At 42.7% G+C, this 20,160-nt stretch overlaps 1 protein-coding gene across 1 annotated transcript; it reads right to left on the reverse strand.

Moving 5' to 3' along the window:
* Positions 1–792: 792 nt before the first annotated feature.
* On the reverse strand, positions 793–14,661 carry prkcg (protein kinase C, gamma). Its single transcript, XM_028424938.1, has 16 exons — positions 14,420–14,661; positions 10,958–10,989; positions 10,782–10,864; positions 9,866–9,977; positions 9,289–9,417; positions 9,026–9,182; positions 8,732–8,933; positions 8,070–8,267; positions 5,932–6,105; positions 5,572–5,663; positions 5,031–5,093; positions 4,749–4,887; positions 2,929–3,009; positions 2,636–2,743; positions 2,156–2,296; positions 793–1,305 (listed from the first exon to the last, which is right to left on the reverse strand). The coding sequence occupies exons 1-16, from the start codon at positions 14,659–14,661 to the stop codon at positions 1,144–1,146; spliced, it is 2,115 nt and encodes a 704-aa protein (XP_028280739.1). The 3' UTR covers positions 793–1,143.
* Between the last annotated feature and the right edge of the window lie 5,499 nt (positions 14,662–20,160).

Consider the following 20,160-nt stretch of genomic DNA (forward strand, 5'->3'; position numbering starts at 1 on the left):
CTATCAGGGTTGTGTGCTGTGACATTTGACTTTAAATCAAGCTGAGCTAAAAGAACTTAATACAATTGAAGGGGCAAATTTCTCTCCTCTCCTCAGGGTAACGAAGAATAACAGGAAGAGATGCCTTAAAGAAATGAAACACATTTCTGAGTAAAACCACCATCTGCTTTGTGAGATAACGGCCCCCTCGATGGGATTATTAAACTGCATGTTTGTAGCTACCTGCCTTGTTCAGATATTCTTTAATGACAGTACTGCAATTATTTTTTCCATGTATTGAACAGTCCCAGTGAGCCTCACTTTTAATTACGCCTAATCAATGCTGAGTGCGTCATTACACAGCAAAAAGCTTTATGGTATAGGCAGCTATAATCATATGAATGTGCTCCTATTTCCACACGCTAGCTCACAAATAACAAAGTAGAAATGATATCAAAAAAGGGGGCACGGCTCAAACTGTAGCTGTGATGTGAGGGCTTCCTTGTGAGCAGCACTGTAGCGTGCCCACTGTGTTATTTACATGTCTCAGTGGGTCATGTGAATTCACTGGTGTGACGTTAAATGGAGAGGTTGGGTCAGGCCAGTCAGGCTGAGTGCTACCAAAGGATTTTTCTGAAATAAATAAATAAATAAATACTGGCTACAGCTCAGTTTGTTTCAGAGTCAAAAATGTCTTTTAGACAGAAATCAAGTCATAGCTGCTGAAAAAGTAACATTTCTGTTGAGTTATTGAGTAATAGGCATAAACAGAATGTTTAACCTTTAAGAGTTAAATGATGATAAGGTGCCCTGTTTTGCATACTATGTGGCCTGTATGCACACAACACAAAGGTGATTTTAAAGTCATTATATCTGCCTTGAATCATCTATAAAAACTGCCTGCATGCAAAGATAACCATACTACAGTACTCTTACAATAGGTCTTATAAAAGTGATATGATGATATATATGATGATAATCCATTCTCTGACTAGTGACTTATTATACATACATCATCTTGGCATTTTCATGTAAACGTTAGAATTTGGTTATGAGGGGTGTAATACTCTGCTGCTAGTTCTCATGTTCAGATTCTCTGCTGCTATAAAACTACTATTGGAGGGATTACAGGGTGAGCTGCTGGAGCAGGTGTGGGAGCCATTTTCAAACAGCAGTAAGAGGCGACGGGGCAAAGTCTGGGTTGAGGAAGGTAAAGCCCTCGAAGTCTTCCTGGTTGATGGCGGCCAGTATGTCCGGGTCAGACGGAGTGAGTGCTGATGGAGCTGCTGTGAAGAACTTGTCAAAGTTCTCACCTTTCCTCCCGCCCTGATGAAGAAAAAGAAAGCATGTACACAGAAAATTAAGATCTCCGAGGTCCCACATTCACAAGAAGAAAAACATGTCAAATTATAAAAAGCATCCACCCCCACATATCACTTCTTCTCACCCACACCCTCCTTATCGCTCGCTGCAGAGCCACACCCACTGCAGAAGGAGAGCTGGTCACATCTCTTTTACAGCTTCCTAACTGCATATGACAACCGCTCTGCTGGATGATGTGAATCTCATTTGGTTAATGGGCCTGGCCTCTAACCCTGAAGCAGACTCAGCTCACTTAAAGCACATCTCACCATTGGCCAGCAGGTCAGCAAACAGGACAGCGGCAGGCTAATGATGACATACATTTGCATATGGGAGGAGGAGGTGAGACCTCAAGGTCAGGAGGTCCTGTCTGTAATGTCGGGACTGTCTGTACTTTAGCGAGAAAGGCTCACATCTAGGAACCAGCATAGGTGATGAAAGACAAGTGAAAATAGAGGGGAGGAAGGGGAGAGGAGAGGAGAGGAGAGGAGAAGAGAGGAGAAGAGAGGAGAAGAGAAAGTAAAATGGCCAACACACTGTGGATGACTGAGAGAGGAAACATGCAAGGAAACGAGGGACAGTGTGGGAGTCAGAGAACAAAAAGACAGATGAAACAAAGTGACAGCTTCAATTCCCTAAAAGGGTCCTCAGAGAATGAAAGAAAGAAAGAAAGAAAGAAAGAAAGAAAGAAAGAAAGAAAGAAAGAAAGAAAGAAAGAAAGAAAGAAAGAAAGAAAGAAAGAAAGAAAGAAAGAAAGAAAGAAAGAAAGAAAGAAAGAAAGAAAGAAAGAAAGAAAGAAATCTGTTCAACTGACAGTTCTGGGTTTGAAGGGCGGTGGGATCTCCAGTCTCTCCAGGCGGTCCCAGTCAATCCAACGGAAGAAAGGATGCTCCCTGATCTCCCTCTCTGCCTCTTCTCCCCCTCCCAAGCGTTTGGCCGGGTTTTTTGTCAGGAGCTGAGGTAAGAGTGAAGTAGAGGAGGAAATAAATTGCAGTAATGTCCTGTACATTTTAACCATGATGTGTTAAGACGGATTAGCTTAAGTGTGTACAGAGTGAGTTGTGCACAGACTTGGTGCCATGCCATATTTTCAGCCATTAGAGGACAGGCAGTGTACCTGCACAGGTTATTATTTGTGTGCTTACTTTCAAAGCCAGAAGGGGGAGACAAAAGTTTCTGTAGCTTTAAATAACATTTAATATTATTTAAATAATATTATTGCTTCATTCAATTTTCTGATTACCATTAAACCGAAATGTCTGTGTCCAAAAGTTAAGTGGAAAAGGAGACTCACTCCTTTGCAGATAGCGACAGCTTCACGAGAAAGACTCTTCGGGTATGAGACACTCTGCTCCATGATGGACTGAAACAGCTCCTCCTCGTCAATACCATCAAATGGTGGCTTTAAGGGAAAAAAGGAACATGTTATAAAAATAGTCTAACCAGCCTGCGAGCAAATTGATAGCAAATATAATGAAATTAAGATTCTTTGAAAGCATTCTTTTTGAAGTGATTATAAAGGACAAGTACTGGAGGCTAAAGTGCCTGTGCACACAGGTCTTTTGTTGGGATTAAGCTGAGTGTTACCTGTCCTGCCAGCATTTCATATAGCAGCACTCCATAAGACCACCAGTCCACTGCTTTATCATAGGGCTGATATGCCACAATCTGAAAAGGATGGAGGGAAAATGAGAGGAGATAAAAGAGAAGAATGGCAGTACAGAGATAAGGAAATAAAAGGAGAACAGGCAGAGTGAGGAAAAGCAGAGTTGTAGCAGCCGGCTGCTTGGATGATATGCAGCTATCAGAGACAGCAGGGCTGGAAAGCAGAGAGAGAGGAAAAGAGAAGGTATGGCATTAGGAAGGGTAAATGTGTGAATGAGCTCAGAAATAATCAACACATGACTTTGGATTTGTGTGTCTGTGTGTGCAGGGAGGAAGCTGGTGTGGGGCACGAGGGAACAATTCACAGCCCCTGGGAAAATATATTGTATCTCTCCCAAAATGGCAGATGCAGGAGAATCAATGGGTGTTTACATAAGAGAGTCAATACCCAGGGGTTCCACAGCAATGTTTACAATATCAGAGGCATGCACAACAGTCACATCCTCCCTCACTAATATCACTCAACCACACAAACTCCTTATGATCACACAGAAACACACACACACAATGTGTAAGGTTAACATACATACAGTCAGGCAGCTGTCGTTTGCATTTCAAAGGGACCATGAAACACCCTAACAGCTCATATTTGTGTGGACACGAGTGACTCTTCATTTCATTTTCAGAGGTTTGGATTTGTCACAGTTAAGATTAAACTGCTGGTTTTAAAAACACTTTGTAAATGCGGGTGCTATGTGTACATGTAAAACATTTAACCTCCCTCCATGCAGCCTGCACTCAGAGGTCCCCACTCATTTACAAGCTCCAGGACTGTTTCTAAAACTAGAAAATGCACTTCTGCATTTTTTTGGATGTCTGCCACAGACTTCACAGAGTAAAGCAGCCACCGCTGAGGGACATGCACCGCCAGCTGGTGAGGATAGTGCTACAAGGCTGTGTCGTGGCAGGGAATGCTGAACTGCAGCGGTAGTTAGAGTTACACAAAAAACATGAGAAGTCAGCAGGGACAAACAGACATGTGAGGGTTAGAGTGATATCAGTGTTTATGTGTTTATGTAATACAATACATGTTTTATATTGTGCACCTGTTTGTGACTCCACTGTATCAACTTCACTTAATTGCCATTGCCATTGTTTTCTCTGTGCACAAATTTTCAATTTCATGTCACTTTTCTCCTCTATACAGTTCTTAGTTTTATAATAAGACTGTTAATACTGTTTTTGGGACATTAATGAAAGTTTGCTACAAAATTAAACTGGCCATTACCACAGTCTCCTTTCAGTGCTGTCAAAGCTGACCAAAGTTGTTGGGTGTTAAGTCTTATTATCCTTTCACTATAGCTCACTGCCAGGGGAAACACAAACAGGACATCTTCACTAAAACAGCTGTAAATGATGCCCACTTAAGTTTATTTGTTATAAAGTGAAACACATTTTACACATGAAGTGCACTGCGTATCCACTTATAATAGAGACTCGACTACAAGTTACTGTTGTCTGCAAGAGAATGGTGGTGTAACAAGGTCTCTGAAGGACAGTGGTGATTTCTATGCAACAATCTCATAGCACAGGCACACACCACTGCTAATTGAATCATGTGAAGTTAATTATTCAAAAATGCTGACAAGGTCAGAGAGGACAGAGGAGTCGAGAGGAGCTGCAGTGAAGCAGCGCAGCTCTGCAAAACAGGTCAAGCAAATGCAGACGTGTGAAATGAGGAGAAAAAGGGGGGATCAGAGGAACAAATGGACGACGGCGGGTGAGGGCCGGGGTCAACGTACCTCAGGGGCGATGTAGTCAGGGGTGCCACAGAAGGTGCGAGTGGTATCGCACTCGAACATGCCCTCCTTGCACATCCCAAAGTCAGCTATCTTGATGTGGCCCTCGCTGTCAAGCAGCACATTATCCAGCTTTAGATCCCTGAGAAAGAAGGAGACAGATCACACAGGTATGAATCATTTTGATAGATAACATCTTTATAACAGTCATTAGCTACTAAAGATAAATCTGTGTCATGTCTGTGCCAAACCAGGCCATGTTAAATGAGCAGCCCACTTCTCTACCTGTAGATGATGCCTTTGCTGTGGAGGAAGAAGAGGCCGACTGCTATCTCTGCTGCATAAAACCTGGAGGGACAGCGAAGGAAGAGGAGGCTGCTTTATCTTTCAGAGAATTGGCCAAGGTTTTCAGTTAATTCAAAAGAAGATGATGACAAGAAGAGAGGAGAATGGGGAACACAGCCCGACCGGGTGATGAAAGGGACTGTAAGCAAATAGATGAAAGGTAGGAAATGAAGAAAGAGGGAGATGGAAATGAGTAACAGTATATAAATTAGTTTTAGATGATTGATCAAAGATTATTGATTAGATGAACAGCCAGGGGGAGGGGAATGTAGATGAAAAGATTAGATTAGTGGGTGGAGAAAGTCAGAGGAGAAAGAAGAGGGCCGGTGCTTGAGCTGATGACTTTTTATGAGTCACCAGGTGTAGTGAACAAAGCTGAGAGGTGGGTGTGGATGTGCAAAGAAGAAAGGCCGGTAATGAGACTTTGTGTAGATGAGCATGGTGATTACAGGTAAATGAAAGGAGCTTTTTGACTACATACGCTGCATGAGCCTCTTTGAACTTCCCAACTATCTGAATGTGGAACATCAGGTCTCCTCCATTGACATATTCCATCACATAATACAGCCGGTCCTGCACAAACAACACACACACAAGCTGTTCATGCATAATCACCTCTTGTCCAAATTAAAAAGCGACCTGTAACAACCTCTCCTTCAGGACCAGGGACCTTGTTAAGAAAGTAAGCTAATTATTTCATTTATTAATCGAAATTCTTCCAACCTGGACTGGAGCCCTCCTGGGAGGTCTACACAGCCAAAATGTCAGGCAGGTTTATGGACAATTTAATGAAAGTTAAGTAGTTCATTTGGGGCCTTGTCTACATTCTACACACACACACCTCAGTCTGGAAAGCACAGTAGAGCGATGTGAGGAAGTGAGGGCGAGGGGGGAGTGCCAGCACCCTCCTCTCCACCAGAGCACTCTCAGTGTCCTCGTCCTGGAAGAGGACATCTTTCTTCAACACTTTGACTGCAAACAAACGCTCACTGCCTCGCTCCTCTGCCAGCAGCACCTGTGGAGAAACAGAAGCAACAAGGAGACACGTGTATCCCAAGAATTTTAAATAAGGTACCGGTACTGTGACTGCAGAGATCCTAATACAACTAAAAGTTTATTTATAACAACACACAGTGTCTGCCAGCAGTTTTAAATTCTGAATTCCCTTTTTTCCTGACATAAAATGCACTTGCAGTTCTCCAGTACTCGCCCTCACATTTCTCACTATGAACAGAATCATGCATGTACTGTACTGTACTCTGTGTTTTTTGGGTCATTGTGTTATGAGGGACAAGGTGCGTTAAATGGGACAAGAAGTTCTCCCGTTATAATAAACCGACATACACTTGAGGCACATTGACAGTATTCTGGCTATTTTATGCGTGAAATCATGCACTTTGTGAAAATTTAATGAATATATCAACTGAAAACATGCCGAAACCAGGGTCAGACTGTATGGACTCGATGTGGTGAAATAACTGTATGTAACATTCAGAGTATTATAGCTATTCTCAGCATGAAACTGTGTAACTGTGAGTGCAACATGAAAGACTTAAGTAAAAAAAAAAGAAGAAGCATAAACTAGTGAAGTTATCACTTTACATGGACAGAGGCATGTTCAGTACGGAGACAATTTGCAACCCTGACATGGAGAAATAATTGAAAGTTATAGTAATGTAATGTTTAATTAACACTAATCTCTGCCCAACGACTCCAAGACACATAAATGCCTTAAAGTGGAAAAAAAGCATCTTTTATCGACATTAAAACACATTCAGCAGCTATTTATGCACTACTATTTAATTGGCTGTTGGTGGGCAGCTATAAGTGTTAATGATGCTATAATTTTCTACAATGAAAACTACATGACCCTGGTTTTAGTGAGAAAAGATGTGGTCAAAAGCGCTGCAAAGTGCTGACAAAAACACTGTTTACAATGTGCCTGCAGAGCAGCGCGGTAATTGTCACTGGCTAGAGGAGATGAAGGATCTCATTTTCCTTTCAAACAGTGGTGAATAGTACAGAAAATTACACTGTTTAATTTTTTATAAATCAGTGTCAATACACAAGGGTGCTGTTAAAGCTGTGAACGTGCGTATGCTTTGTGTGTGTGTGTGTGTGCAAGGCTATTGATGAAGTGCCGGTCAGTAAGAGAAATCCTGCTGTCCTCTCTAATTGTGTCTCCTGCTCTGCTTTGTGGTTTCAATCTAACTCACATAAAACGGGACTCATCATGCCTCAGAATACTACATATTAAAATCTTAGCAAAATGTACTCTTCCCCCTTTTCCCACTCCTGGTATCCTGTTGCCTCTTGGTCATTTTTGTCACTTTCTGCAGCTCAGTAATCCTTTCTATCTCTGTCAGTCTCTCACTTTTCCTCACTCAGCAGCCCAAGGGTCTGTCTATCCTTTCTTGGTTCTTTTTTTTCTCCCCTCACTTCTTATGTAAGTCGAGTCTATTTCTCCTGTCCTCTGTAGACTCTCCTCTGACAGTTATGAAACGGCACAGGGGGATTTCAGTGGAGGAAGAGGACTCAAAACTCTACTCTCTTTATTGTGCCTCATCTATTGGGGAATTAAAGAGAAAATGGAGAGCAGAGTCTCCCTTAGAACGAACACCTCCAGTAGGACTGCCTGTGTAGCGAGCAGGAAGCCAGCCAGCCTGAGCTCATGACTGCTGACAGCATTAAAGAAGCTAAGGGTTAAATGAATAATTTTTTTATTAGAAGAAGAGACAATGAGTACGTTGGTGGGGAAGGACATTATTCTGTCTGTCAGCTTGGCTGTTCCCAAGAGCTGCTGTGTGAAATGCCACTTGAAGGTCAAGTCCATCGATAGAAGAAATGATTTAAAGCCAGGAATAATCTTTGTTGTTTGCAGCATGAATGCCCTCATTGATATCACTTACAGCTGTTGGATCAGAGGTGCTGATTGTGTGCAGAAAGATGACATTTTGTCTCAGAGGCTGCCGTGTTTACCTTGCCAAAGCTGCCTTTGCCCAGCACCATGAGGAAGTTGAAGTCGTGGATGCCCACTTTGACTTTGCTTGGGCCCGGGGTGTGGATGGGAGGGCAGGGTGGGACAGGAGTCGGGGACAGGGCCACCGGGAATGGTTCAGACAGTGGGGCATGTATGGCCTGAGGCAGAGTGGGTGTTGTAGCATCTGGCTGAGGCTCCTGAAGAATCACAATGCAACGGATGAGAGATGAATGATTGGATTGTGGAAAGCACCTGAACAGCTGACTTCCTACCCCTGCTTTTGGTTTACAGTCAAGCAGTACAATTGTGCACTCTGGTGGATGCAGAGAGTAACAGAGAAGGAAGGGCACTCAGTATTATTTATTATCCAATTATTCAGCCACAACACCAGCATAAATCTCTCACACTTTTTCCTCAGATAGAGTTGTAGGCAGCAGGACAGTTCAAGACCCTGACCCACTGTGAGCAGTGGCAGCTGCTGTTTATTAGATGCAGCCAATTATAAGCTGATAAAGGCAATGCCACAGCCTGAGGATAAATGGTCATTAGCATGCTAAAAAATAAAGGGCTTTCTTCACTCCCTGGTAAAAATACCCCCTCATTAATTTTACGTTCACCAGCTGATGTCTGTGTGCACAGTGTAAAGGAGGCTGGTTCTTACCTGCAGGTCCGGATCAGGAACAGGAATGTTGTAGTATTCTCCCTCATCCTGGGCCAACAGTTTGAACCAACCACTGATCGGACGCCTGAAGATCTCACTCACACCAAAAGAAAGCGCTCCCATGAAGTCGTTCCTGGATGTCCGGTCCCAGTCCCACACCTCTACAGACAGGCGCCTGTCCCACTGGTGACCGCGCACTGAGCTGCAAAGGTGAACATAAATAAAGTTTGTATCCAATAGCCTCTATACTTACAACACATTTTAAACTTTCAATAACAATTTACAAGGACTCACAAGGTGAAACTCTCATTCCAGATAGGATTGAGCGTAGAGCGGATGGTCTTAGTCTTCTGTTTGCTGTGGCTCTTTGGGTCTGGAATCAATTTCAGCTTGACGTAAGGATCTGACAGGCCGTTGGGGTCCATGGGCATCAGGTTACGAGCCTCCCGCACTGAAAAGAAAGTCAAAAAGAAACAAAACCAACAGAATGAGAAACCTTTCATCACCTGTGGAGGTGTTTGAACCCACACTTCACAGAAAGCAGCAGGGTCTCTAACCTGTGACAAAGACGTCCTCCTTCTCTCCTCTGATGGTCAGGTGGATTCTTCCTCTCTTCTCTGTGTGATCCTGGCCACAGAGGCTGGGGACACTGGTCTCACATCGTCGATGGACATTCATGTCACAAGCTCACCAAAAACAGAGAAAACAAACACTTACATGAGTGAAACAAACAGGAATAAGAAGAGATGAATAAAGGTGTACACACACATCTTTGTGAGCTCCGGCCTTCATTTAGCAGCTTTTCAAAATAGACATATTTATTTTTTTGTAAAGTGTTAGATAAGAAGATCTGTCACACTGTTATGTCTCTGCAGTAATTAGCCAGCAGGCAGTTGCTTTACTTAGAATTAAGACTAAAAATAGTTTGTCATAAGTTAACAAATTCATCTTCCATTAATAAATAACAAGAGATCGAACTTTTGTCTTTCTAAAGTCTCCACTGGTCAAAAAACTCTCTTTTTTTTGTCTTTGCACACATGTAAAGGTGAGTCTCAAAGTCAGTGAATAACAGTATAAGTACACAGACACAGAGATTTATTACAGGACGAAAATAGAGTCTGTGGTGAAACTCACCGGCACATTTCATGCCCTGGTGAATGAGGCCGTACAGCAGCGAACCACAGTGGTCGCAAAAAGTGGGACTAGAGTATGTGTGGATCTTAAATGTGTGTCGACTTTTCAGGTCCTGAAAGAAAAACAAAAAAATAAACTATCTGCAATAAGAGCACACACACAGACACACAGTGAGCATGGAGGAGACTCACACACATACACACACACACACACACTGTGTGATTAGTGTAAAGATGTTGAGAGGGGTATTCATGGACGAGCCAATTAGATCTTTCCATTGGGAGAGGGCACACAGTGCATCTAGGCAAGGCTGTGTCTGTGAGCGTGTGTACTGTGCAGAGAGGGATGAATGATTTTTATCCCTCTTCAGCTCATCAGACACCACCACCACCACCACGCTTTATGCACCACCATGTCCCAAACTGTGTCCCCTTCCTCCTCTTTCTGAGTTGCTACTTAAAAACAGTCACCCTGTTTCTCCCTGTGTGTGTGTGTGTATGTTCTTTTCACTCTTTTATCTTTTTTCCTACTTAAACACACACACACAAACCTTTGACCTAAATTAGGGGGTCCTTATTTGGCCGGTTGAGAATTAAAAAAACATGAAGGAAGAAACAAATCTAAAAAAGCCTCACAGAGGAAGGCTGAGCAGTGTGCTGCTCTTCCTCCTCCTCTGATTCTCCCTCTTATCAGTTCCTCCCTTCCTTCACCTGCATCACCCCCATTCTCTATCTCCAACTTGCTGCATCTCTGAGGCCTTGTAGGATGACATGACAGACAGGACACGAGGAAGAAGAATGTATAGATTAACAGATGAGTCATGCACACGTGTTACTGGCAGCAAGTCTAAATACGATGATGACTGTGTGTCAAAAATGGAAAACAGCAGAGAGAGCAGAAAGGAACACGTGCTCACATCTGGTCTGGGGGCCGCCACAGAGCCAGGGCAAGTGAAGGTCACAAACTCATGACACCTTTTGTGGACCACAAAGCTGCAAACTAAAGAAAAAAAATCCTGAAAGAATTAAATCTGTTTTGCAGAGAACAATTAAATACTGTAAAAGGAGACAATAATGCTGGGTTTATCTCTACCTTGACACTGGAATCCCTGTTTGCCGATGCCCCTGAGAGAGAGAAAGGCACATGGATTAAGACACAAAAACAATTCCCTCAAATCCTTTTTTTTTGGTGACATATTTTGCTTTAAAGGCACAGATAGTGCTGTTACATTATTCAATGCTGCATAAAGAACAGCACACATTCACACACAAAGAAGACACACCACCAACGTGACAAAGTCATTAAGTGTTTTTTCTAAGCCACAGCACTGACCAGGTCAAGTGCGTGCACACACAGGCACGCACACACAATTCTTCTGTATGTAGAACTGCAATGTTGGCGAGTTTCCAGTGTCTCCTTAGAGCTTTAATTGAATAATTAAAGCCATTGATTGACTAAAGAGTCCACTCAGCAGCTTGCCTGCTGTGAATCAAGTTTTGATTAGGAGGTTTAGGGAGAAAGACAAACAAGACACTGCTGAGAGCTCCTTTCACAATCATACAGGAGAGGCCCAGGGCATTTGTAGGAAAGTGACCATAATCACTGGCCTACAATCAGTTCACCGTCTGGCTGAGTAATAATTAATGATGGGTTTACAGAGGGTAATCTGATCCTTGTTCAGCATAAGACAGAAGCCCCTGTCTGCAGCGCAGTGTGTATGAGGCCAGTTCTGCTGTTTGACCAGCAGAGAGCATTAGAAAACTAGATATGGATTTGGAGAGGCTTTACAGAGTTTCTGGCTGAGCTACATAAGACAGTAAATTTAGTGTAGGGAATAACTGCATTTTAAATTTAATGATGGGTTAGGAACACATCCTCATATCCAATTAAATAAAAAGTTGCAATAAAAACATCAGGCTAACCTAGACTTTACCTTGGCAAACACCTTTAAAAGAACCTACATGTTCACATAGAAAATGATTACATTTAAAAATAATTAAGGTTCAATCCCAATTAGCTGTTTTGGTCTAATACTCCTGGTACGTGCTGGCTTACTGTCATGACAACTAGAAGGGCAATGTCTCTCATGTTGCTAGTAACAAATTTGCTTTTATGCCAAATCAGACCTGAGAATCTGTTACTCTTGGATTTGTCCATAGATGTCCATCTTCAAGACTGGTTTCTATTAAAAATGTTTAAAAAACCCACTAATGGTGGAATGTTCAAGGTGACATGACCGTTTACGTAGCTATGCTCCTTGCGGTGGTAATGAATAATTGCACAATCTTCTGGTTGGGATGGGATTCATCACCATGGTTGCCAAGAAATGCTTGAGGCAGATGGGAGAAGTCTGCCCTAATAAAACATCATCCATAATTTTCTCAATAGCAGCTCTCAGCTCATTATGGTAGCACCAGCAGTCACCATTTTGGCAGCACCTGTGTCCACCTAACTGCTGGTCACTCTCAAAACAGGCAAGTGTGGCAGCATGGTGGTGCAGTGGTTAGCACTGACACACACAGCAAGAACTCACAGCCTGAAGGGTCCTGGTTTGAATCTGCCGGGGCCCTTTATGTTTGCACAATACTCCTGTGGCTGCATGGGCACTGAAGCTTCTTCCAACATTCGAAACTTATGAATGTTAGCTTAACTGGGGACCTAACATGTTTGAGTACCAGTGTGGCCGTGTTTGTCTCTGTTTAGCCCTTTGACAGACTGCTGACCTGTCCATCCTTTCATCCACTGAGAGCTGAGGAAGGCCTTCAGCCACCATGTGACCCAAAGTGGGATAACAATGAATGGATGGACAAGTCCAAGTAAAGCTGAGGATGGTGGGCAGCTGTGAGAGCTGGCAACTCACAATCTCAGCATTAATGACATATTTTTAAATGTTAAAATACTTTTTATGCTGTGATGCTCTTATTTATCTAGATAAGAGTTTAAGCATCAACCTGTTTTGTGCAACGTTTGAATGAATCCCTTGGAGTCTGAGTTAAAATCAAACTGTGATACGAAGCAGTATTTTTCCCTTTTCTTTCCACTACTCACTTTCAGGACTGAACTTAATAAACATATTTACAAATTAGAACAATCTTGTCTTGGTCTTTAATTAATCTAGCAACCTCCCAAGGGCCTCTGATGCCCAGGTTGAGAGCTGCTGCTCTGACATCTTGTGTGAAGGAAAAGAGTTTTCACCCTGAACTAAGGGCTGCTAGCACAGCCAAGACAGCAGCCAGTTGGAGAATTGTCCTGAAAGAAACCCAGAGGCTGCTGGCACATTACGCGCCCTGCATCCGACCATACACCCCCACCATATGTCCACATTCACACACTCACAGTTACACACACATACTGCCATGGCTTCATTGGGCAGATCAAACTCACAGCATGTGGTCTGCTAATTTACTTAAAACTACATCTCTTTTAAATGAATACCAATGTGGTGTGTGTGTGTTTGTGTGTCAGTGATATACAATTGACTACATCTCCTATTAGGTAGTGGTGCCATTTGTTCATGTAAATTCAACATCAAACTAAACCCATCATCACTGTCCTCCTGTCCAAACCACACGTGCATCTTTGAATGTATGCTGTAATGAGTAATAATATTAGCCCCATTCACATCTTAACTCAAAATGATATGAACTGTTCCTGCTTAATCTTGTTATGAAGATGTAAATGTTCACAATCCACAAAGAAACACCAAATCCAGAAGCAGTTGCAATCAACTGAGCAGAGGTGTCCAACGTCTTACCTATGAAGGGCCAAAAATTAATCAAAACGACTGCAAGCCAAAAATAAAGAGTACAGATTTCTTTAAAAAAAAACTCTGTTTCAGCAAATGAGACAAAACTACAGCTTTAATTATCTGTGTGAAATAATGAAAACTGGCTTAATCACTCTGACTTGACTTAAGCCCAGTCGATGGCGAAAGGTGCATGCAAAACAAGTAAACACTCCTCTTAGCATAACTTTCCAAATCAAGTTAAAATATATTATTAGAGTTTCAGAGAATAAATAAATAAATTACCATGGGGAGCTCGGAGTCTGCAGCATTCTACTTACATATTACAACTAAAACTCTATTCCTTCACAACAGATTACATTTGAATTCTTTAGGCCAATTATGTTCCTGCTGCTAGGCAAAGGTTTCTCTAACACTAGAGTTTTAAAGTTTTGGTCTTTGCTGTTCCCTCTGAGTTCTGCACATTTATAGAAGCATTTTGAATATCTTCCTCCACTGATGCCTTTTTTGTGAGTGCACCATGTCCACCAACATTCACACTAAAATAAAGTTCTAATTGAGCTTGTGTTTGTGTGTCTGCACACTGTGAGCGTATGAAGTTCCTAAAGTAACTCTCGGGTTTGTGTGGGCAGCAGTGAGGAGGTGGGGTTATGTGATTAGATTGGGTCAGTGTGGGTGAACGAGAGAAAGACGTGCAGAGAGAGTCAGCACTACATGGAGTGGTGGAAAGCCTGAGGAGGCGGCACATGAACTGCTGGGGTGGTTTCTGTGTGCACATGTGCAGCTGTGAGTGAGTGAGTTTGTGTTACCATATGAAGTCGGTGCAGTGGCTGCAGAAGGTGGGCTGTTTGAAGAAGCGTGCTGTGAACTGATGATCTTTCACCTCCACAATCCTCTTGTGTTTGAGCGCTCCCTTCCTCTGGAACACGGGCACCCTGGGTGGAGGGGAGAGAGGCGAGGGCAGAGGGGAGACACCGGGGGAGGATGCAGATGTAGGGGAGGCCAGTGTCAATGGGGAGAGGGAGGGGGGAGGGGAGACTGGGGTGGACATGATGCCTGGAGGATACAGTAGAAAAACAGGAATGGAGGGGAGAGGGGGGAGTAGATGATGAGTGTCAGTATGGAGGGTTCAGTGCTGAAAAGGCGAAAGACCTTGAATATGTGAGAGGGCGGAGAGGAGGTAGCAAGGACAAGGAGGAGGAACAGGAGGAGGAGGGATGAAAGTGTAATGGGTCATGTTGGAGACAGGAGTTGTATTAATGGCATGTGGGATGTAGGGTGGGGAGTGACGTGATGAAGAGAAAGATCGAGAAGGGAAGAATGGACCGGAAGTGAAGAGGGAGGGAGCACAGGGAGAGCGACAAGTACACAGAGAAACAGGGAAAAGAGAGGTACAATGAAGGAGACAGCGAGGTTAATTCAAACACAGAAACAGAAGGCTCCTGAGAGTCTCCGAGACGCTAAACGATTAGTGCTACTCGCTGTGTGTCCCACATACTGCCTGTCCATGCTACCTACATCTCTCTTTTTGCACCCCTTATAGCTTCATCACTCCCTCTCCCTTTGGTCGTTATATCAACTGTACCTTCTGTTGCCATGTCAACAACACCCCCACCAGCTGCTCCAATATTAGAGTCTGTATCCTCTTTCGTCTTCCTGCCTGCCCTTATTAGCAATTAGTCCCATTTCTGAAGAAAAGTTTAGACCAGAATAATATGAACGTGTCTATAGGGACGCAGAAGAGCTGTGGAAAAGTGCAAAATGGCAAATATTAGGTGGAGAGACTGTGGTGCAAGAGTTGCACACTACTAAATGATAAATGAAACACCAACAGAGATTTAATGAATAAATAAATAAGCCCATAGCAAAACCACATGCCAGAAAAAAGTGATGAAATGATGGTGTCTCAGCATAGAAGGAGGAGGAAATCAATCAGAAGGGTGAAGGGTGAGTAAAACGAAAGGAAAAATGGCACAGTGCTCAGAAATTAGCAAAATAATGACAAGAAGAAAAATATGTTTGGAAAGTGTGCACAGGCACACACAGGAAAAATAATAATGACTCAATACCTGATTTTAAGGTGAACCAACCAACCGCTTTTCTTTCCTCCACGCTTCGCCTGGCTCACTTCAGATGAAGGGCTAAGGTATCACACCTGTAGCTGGTCACCTCAAAAAAAGAGAACCGGAAGAAAAGAGGAAGAAAAGCCAAGAAAATGACCGGCAAAGAAAGAATCAGCCAAAAAAAGAACATAAACTCAAACTTTTACAATCAGATAAGCAACAAGCGGTTTGAGGGATTCAAGCTTTCTAGGAACCAAAGATAGAGTGGAGTGAAGTATATATCCGTTAACCCAAAGGCAGGGTGAGGAGGAGGATGAGCTGGAGAGGTGGTATTCTCTTTCCAAGATTGATTCTGGTTTTTACTAGGAAGAGGATGAGGAATGGAGAGAGAACGAGAGAGAGAGGAAGAGGTAGAGAGAGAGAGGAGAAAGATTGAGGGGAATAGGCAGCGATTCATTTTGAAATCTGGGTTACTTCTCTCAGGAGAGGGTGAGGGAGGTGGAGGAAGGAGGACGAGACAGAAGCTGCCATTTCACCACCACCAATACAGTATGGACAAGCAAGTGCCAACTGTCTCTCACTTCCTTTTGTGCCAGACGGAGAGAGGAAAGCGAGAGGGGAGAGAGAGAGAGAGAGGAGTCAGTGTGGAAGAACAGAGCTTCAGTAGTGGAGAAACGTCTTGTTAGGCAGAGCTGAAACTGGACTTGGCAGCAGATCCAAACAATCAACAGGCATGTAAAATAAACAAGAGTGTTAGTCTACTGTACAAAAGAGCAGCTGCAGGATATTCATGACATTTCAATGTTTTGAGACCAGAGCTAGTGGTGACATGACAGTGCTGCTCCACCCTGCACTAAAACCAGGTCAGCTGAGCCTGATGGGAAGAGTAGTTTCAATGAGAGGGGTGGTTAGTTCATTCATTGCCCACATATTTTTAGGCACACACACACACACATATACACACCCACATACACATTTTTATACTGAGGGTGATTGAAAAGTTCAGTATGTAAGAGTATGTCAGCTGTCATCAAGCACGTGCAGTTCAACTCTGTGAGTGACTATGCAGAAATGCAGAAGGTTCGTGGTCCTTTAATTGTTATCAGAAGGATAATGATCATGATTATTTATCCCTATGATTTACTATTATAGTGTGTAAATGTATGAGGGGACTGTAATGAAAATGACCAGAGGTAGTTTTTTCATTCTTTTTTGGCAGTTGTGCTAATTGACATTCTTGTTGAGAATCAGATGAGACAATTGGCATCACTAGTCATGGCTGTATGGTAAATATGAAGCCAAAGCAAACAGCTGGAGGTTATGTCTTTTTGTCCGGTCATGTTGCCAGGTAACGAGGAGACTTGGTCTACTTTGTCATGTTAATTAGAGAGCTTGAGAAGTGCTGGTAGGTAGATGCATGAATTTGTAATTATGTGTTTTTTTTACTGGTAATCCTACTAAAAAAAGCTACAAGCTCCTTTTTTGGCATGAGACATTTTACAACAAATATACACTGATGGAAAAAGAAGTCAGCAAACAGTGGGCATGGAGGCCACTGATGGTGCTTTACTATATCTTTCTTAGGGCTTTTTAAAATTGGTACCTTATGAATGAATGTCTGTGCAATGCTTGAACAGACAGAGATAAAATTTGTGGGTGAGTGCAAATATTTAAACAAGTCACTGATGGAGACAACAAAATACGTGTTGTTGTATCACACACCATATTGGAGCTCTAGCAAATAAACACATGATCAACAATTGTGCAGACGAAGGCCTATTGCACCATATTCCAATGATCATATGTTCATGGGTCTTTCACAAACACCGTCAGTGCTCTCCATATTTCTGGTATATACTCAGCTTCCCTTTTTGCATTTAAATAGGGAGCCCCATAAGGAGACAGCATAAACAAATGGTGTCCTCACAATACCAGAATCATATCCCCACATATACACACATTTAATCACAGCCCATGTGTGCATGTGGTGGACGTGTGATCCTGTGAGGAGCGAGCAGCAGGCGGGAGCAGAGAGGCAGGTAGGCATGGGATGAAGGGGTGGATTGGAGTGGGACAGAGAGACTGAGAGCGGGAGCGGAGGGTTGAAGGTCTAATTAATGGAAATGTAGGTTATTAGTCTCCTGATGAGGACACTGGCAGAGAATTAATTAACAATTATAATTAGCAAGATTGTTAGAGAGCAAAATGGTGTCAGCCAGCAAGATAAGAGTGAGCTAGCGTGCATAAGCCTGTGTATGTGTGTGTGTGTGAGACTGTCATCATTGTGTGTCTTTATTGGGAAAAAACAGCTGTGTGAACATGCCCTATCTGACAATGATATATGTCGTTTCAGCATTAGTCATGCAGAACCAGCAGCTGATTGGAAATGATAGGCGGGCCTTCCATCGCACAAACTGCCACCAGACCTGTTTCTATACAACTGCCTTTACTGCCTTCATTTTCTGGCGCATAAGACTCACACTCTCCATCGGTTTTATCATAGATGATTCATGCTCTTATGCTGTTGTCACAAATAAATGAGAAAGATGTTCTTGCATAGTGTGAGAGAGAAAAACAGAGGCAAAAAATACCAGCCATAGACCATGTGCAGTAATCAGTGCAGCGAGAAACATATTAGATCGTAATGCTTCCCCTACATGCAACATGATGAGTTAGCACTTGTAGCTGTAAAGTGTCTGTATCAGTGTGCGTTTGCATGCCTATCGAAGCGTTACAGTGTTTGATCCCCCGCCATAAAAACCAGCTCCTGTGCAGCCAGTCAATGCACTGTGGCTGTAAACCACGAAGACATAACACAAGGCAGCGTAAAAACGGTCGGATTCAGCCTGCATGATTAAGAGCAGAAGGACAAAGACATAAAACAAAGAACTGAACACAAACAGAAATATATAGATGAGTTTTTATACAGAAGAAATGAGCATAGATCAATGGAGAAGACACCTCCAAAACCACAATCTGCTTCTCAATTATTTCCCACCACTTTCCCCACACTCTGCTTTTTTCTCTCAGACTACAGATGGCTATCTTATTATTTCTGACCATGGCTTAATGAAACAGAAAATTCTCCTCCGATAGAATCTTTTTGTAGGGGGGATGGGGGAAATCAGCATTTCACCAATTACGTGCATCCATTATCGTCTAACGAGCACTCACTTGCATCAAGCACTGACTTCAACCTGTCTGGCTGGCTGTCTCCTCCAATGAAATTAAGGTAAATTGACTTGCCTAACTGTTGTTTGTGGAATCAGCGGAGAAGTAGTGTCTGAGGTAATCATATCTGCCTGTTAAATGCGTCTCCTCAGAACCAAACTGACTCTGTTTTCCAGTATTGGTTTTCTGTTGGGGAGTGCTTCTATTTGCTTTTTTTAATGAAGAGTGGTCCACTGTGTTTTTGGAAGAGCAACAAACCTCTACGCCAGTCAGATGAGACATTTGGCAGGCGATTAGGGTCTGTCAACATGGCCTACAAAACTCTCAGCACTGATGCAAACAAGCCTGCTCTCCATATTTATTTTACTGCTGACCTGCCTCTCATTGCAACAACAAATACTACTAAAGCTGGAAACTGTGTACAAGAGACCCATTTGTGTAAATCACATAAAGGTAAAGTATTGGATTTATGGTCTTTCTAACTCACATTACATTACACTTCTTTATTGTGGGGACCTTCCATACCACAATGCCAGTCTGGATTTATGTATCTATACCTTTGCTGTGTTTGATTATCATGCATGTTGGTCAGTGTAGTTTTTAGAATCTTATTTGTAGATCTTTGTTGTTCTATTTTTGGTGTGATAAAAAAACTGAGAATTGAATATTAAACACACCCTGAGAGAACTATTCTACTTAAGCTGCTCCAGTAAGTTCAGCAGGTCAGCAGGCTTGTTATTGAATCTGTCTGCTGTTTGGCTGTGTGATGCTGGTTAACAGCTGAGCTTATGAGAGGCAGGTCATTTTCTATGACTAACGCCTTTCCCTGTATCTAGAACGCTGATTTTAGGCTCTTAAAAGAAGTACTTCATGGTTTTCTTTTTAGTAAAACTAAATATTTTAAATATACATTGATTCTTGTGTGTGTGTGTGTTTTAATTTCATAAATAAAACATTGATGTGCAGTGTGAAGGCCGCATTTGAGGCCTTGAGCGTAATGAGTTTAGGAGTGTGGCCGAGCCAGTAGGTCATCTACTAACATGAGCAAAACAGGCATGTGAGTTGAAGTATTACTATTCACAGTATGAACAAAATACTAACAAGAACTCAAAGCCTCAGCCGTGGGCTGCAAAACCTTTCTTACCACTGCAGGGAGGAAGAGGAGGTTGTGAACAAAATGTGCTCAAGGGGAAGGATGAAAGCAGGAGGCCAGGAGATTCAGGGTAAGAGGGGCGATGGGATAATGAGGCGAGGGGGGAACAAGGTAAAGTCTGAGGATATCCTAATCTTCATCCTAGTTTTCTAGGATGAATCCC

Source organism: Parambassis ranga, chromosome 16 (assembly GCF_900634625.1).
Source record: "Parambassis ranga chromosome 16, fParRan2.1, whole genome shotgun sequence".
NCBI lineage: Eukaryota > Metazoa > Chordata > Actinopteri > Ambassidae > Parambassis > Parambassis ranga.

Coding starts and splice junctions, on each gene's coding strand:
- prkcg (XM_028424938.1), bottom strand. CDS start 14,661: ATGTCCACCCCAGTCTCCCCTCCCCCCTCCCTCTCCCCATTGACACTG. Junction 8,934..9,025: donor TGGAATGAGAGTTTCACCTT/GTGAGTCCTTGT, acceptor TCACCTTTGCAG/CTCAGTGCGCGGTCACCAGT. Junction 5,094..5,571: donor TTCAAAGAGGCTCATGCAGC/GTATGTAGTCAA, acceptor CTGTCCCTCCAG/GTTTTATGCAGCAGAGATAG.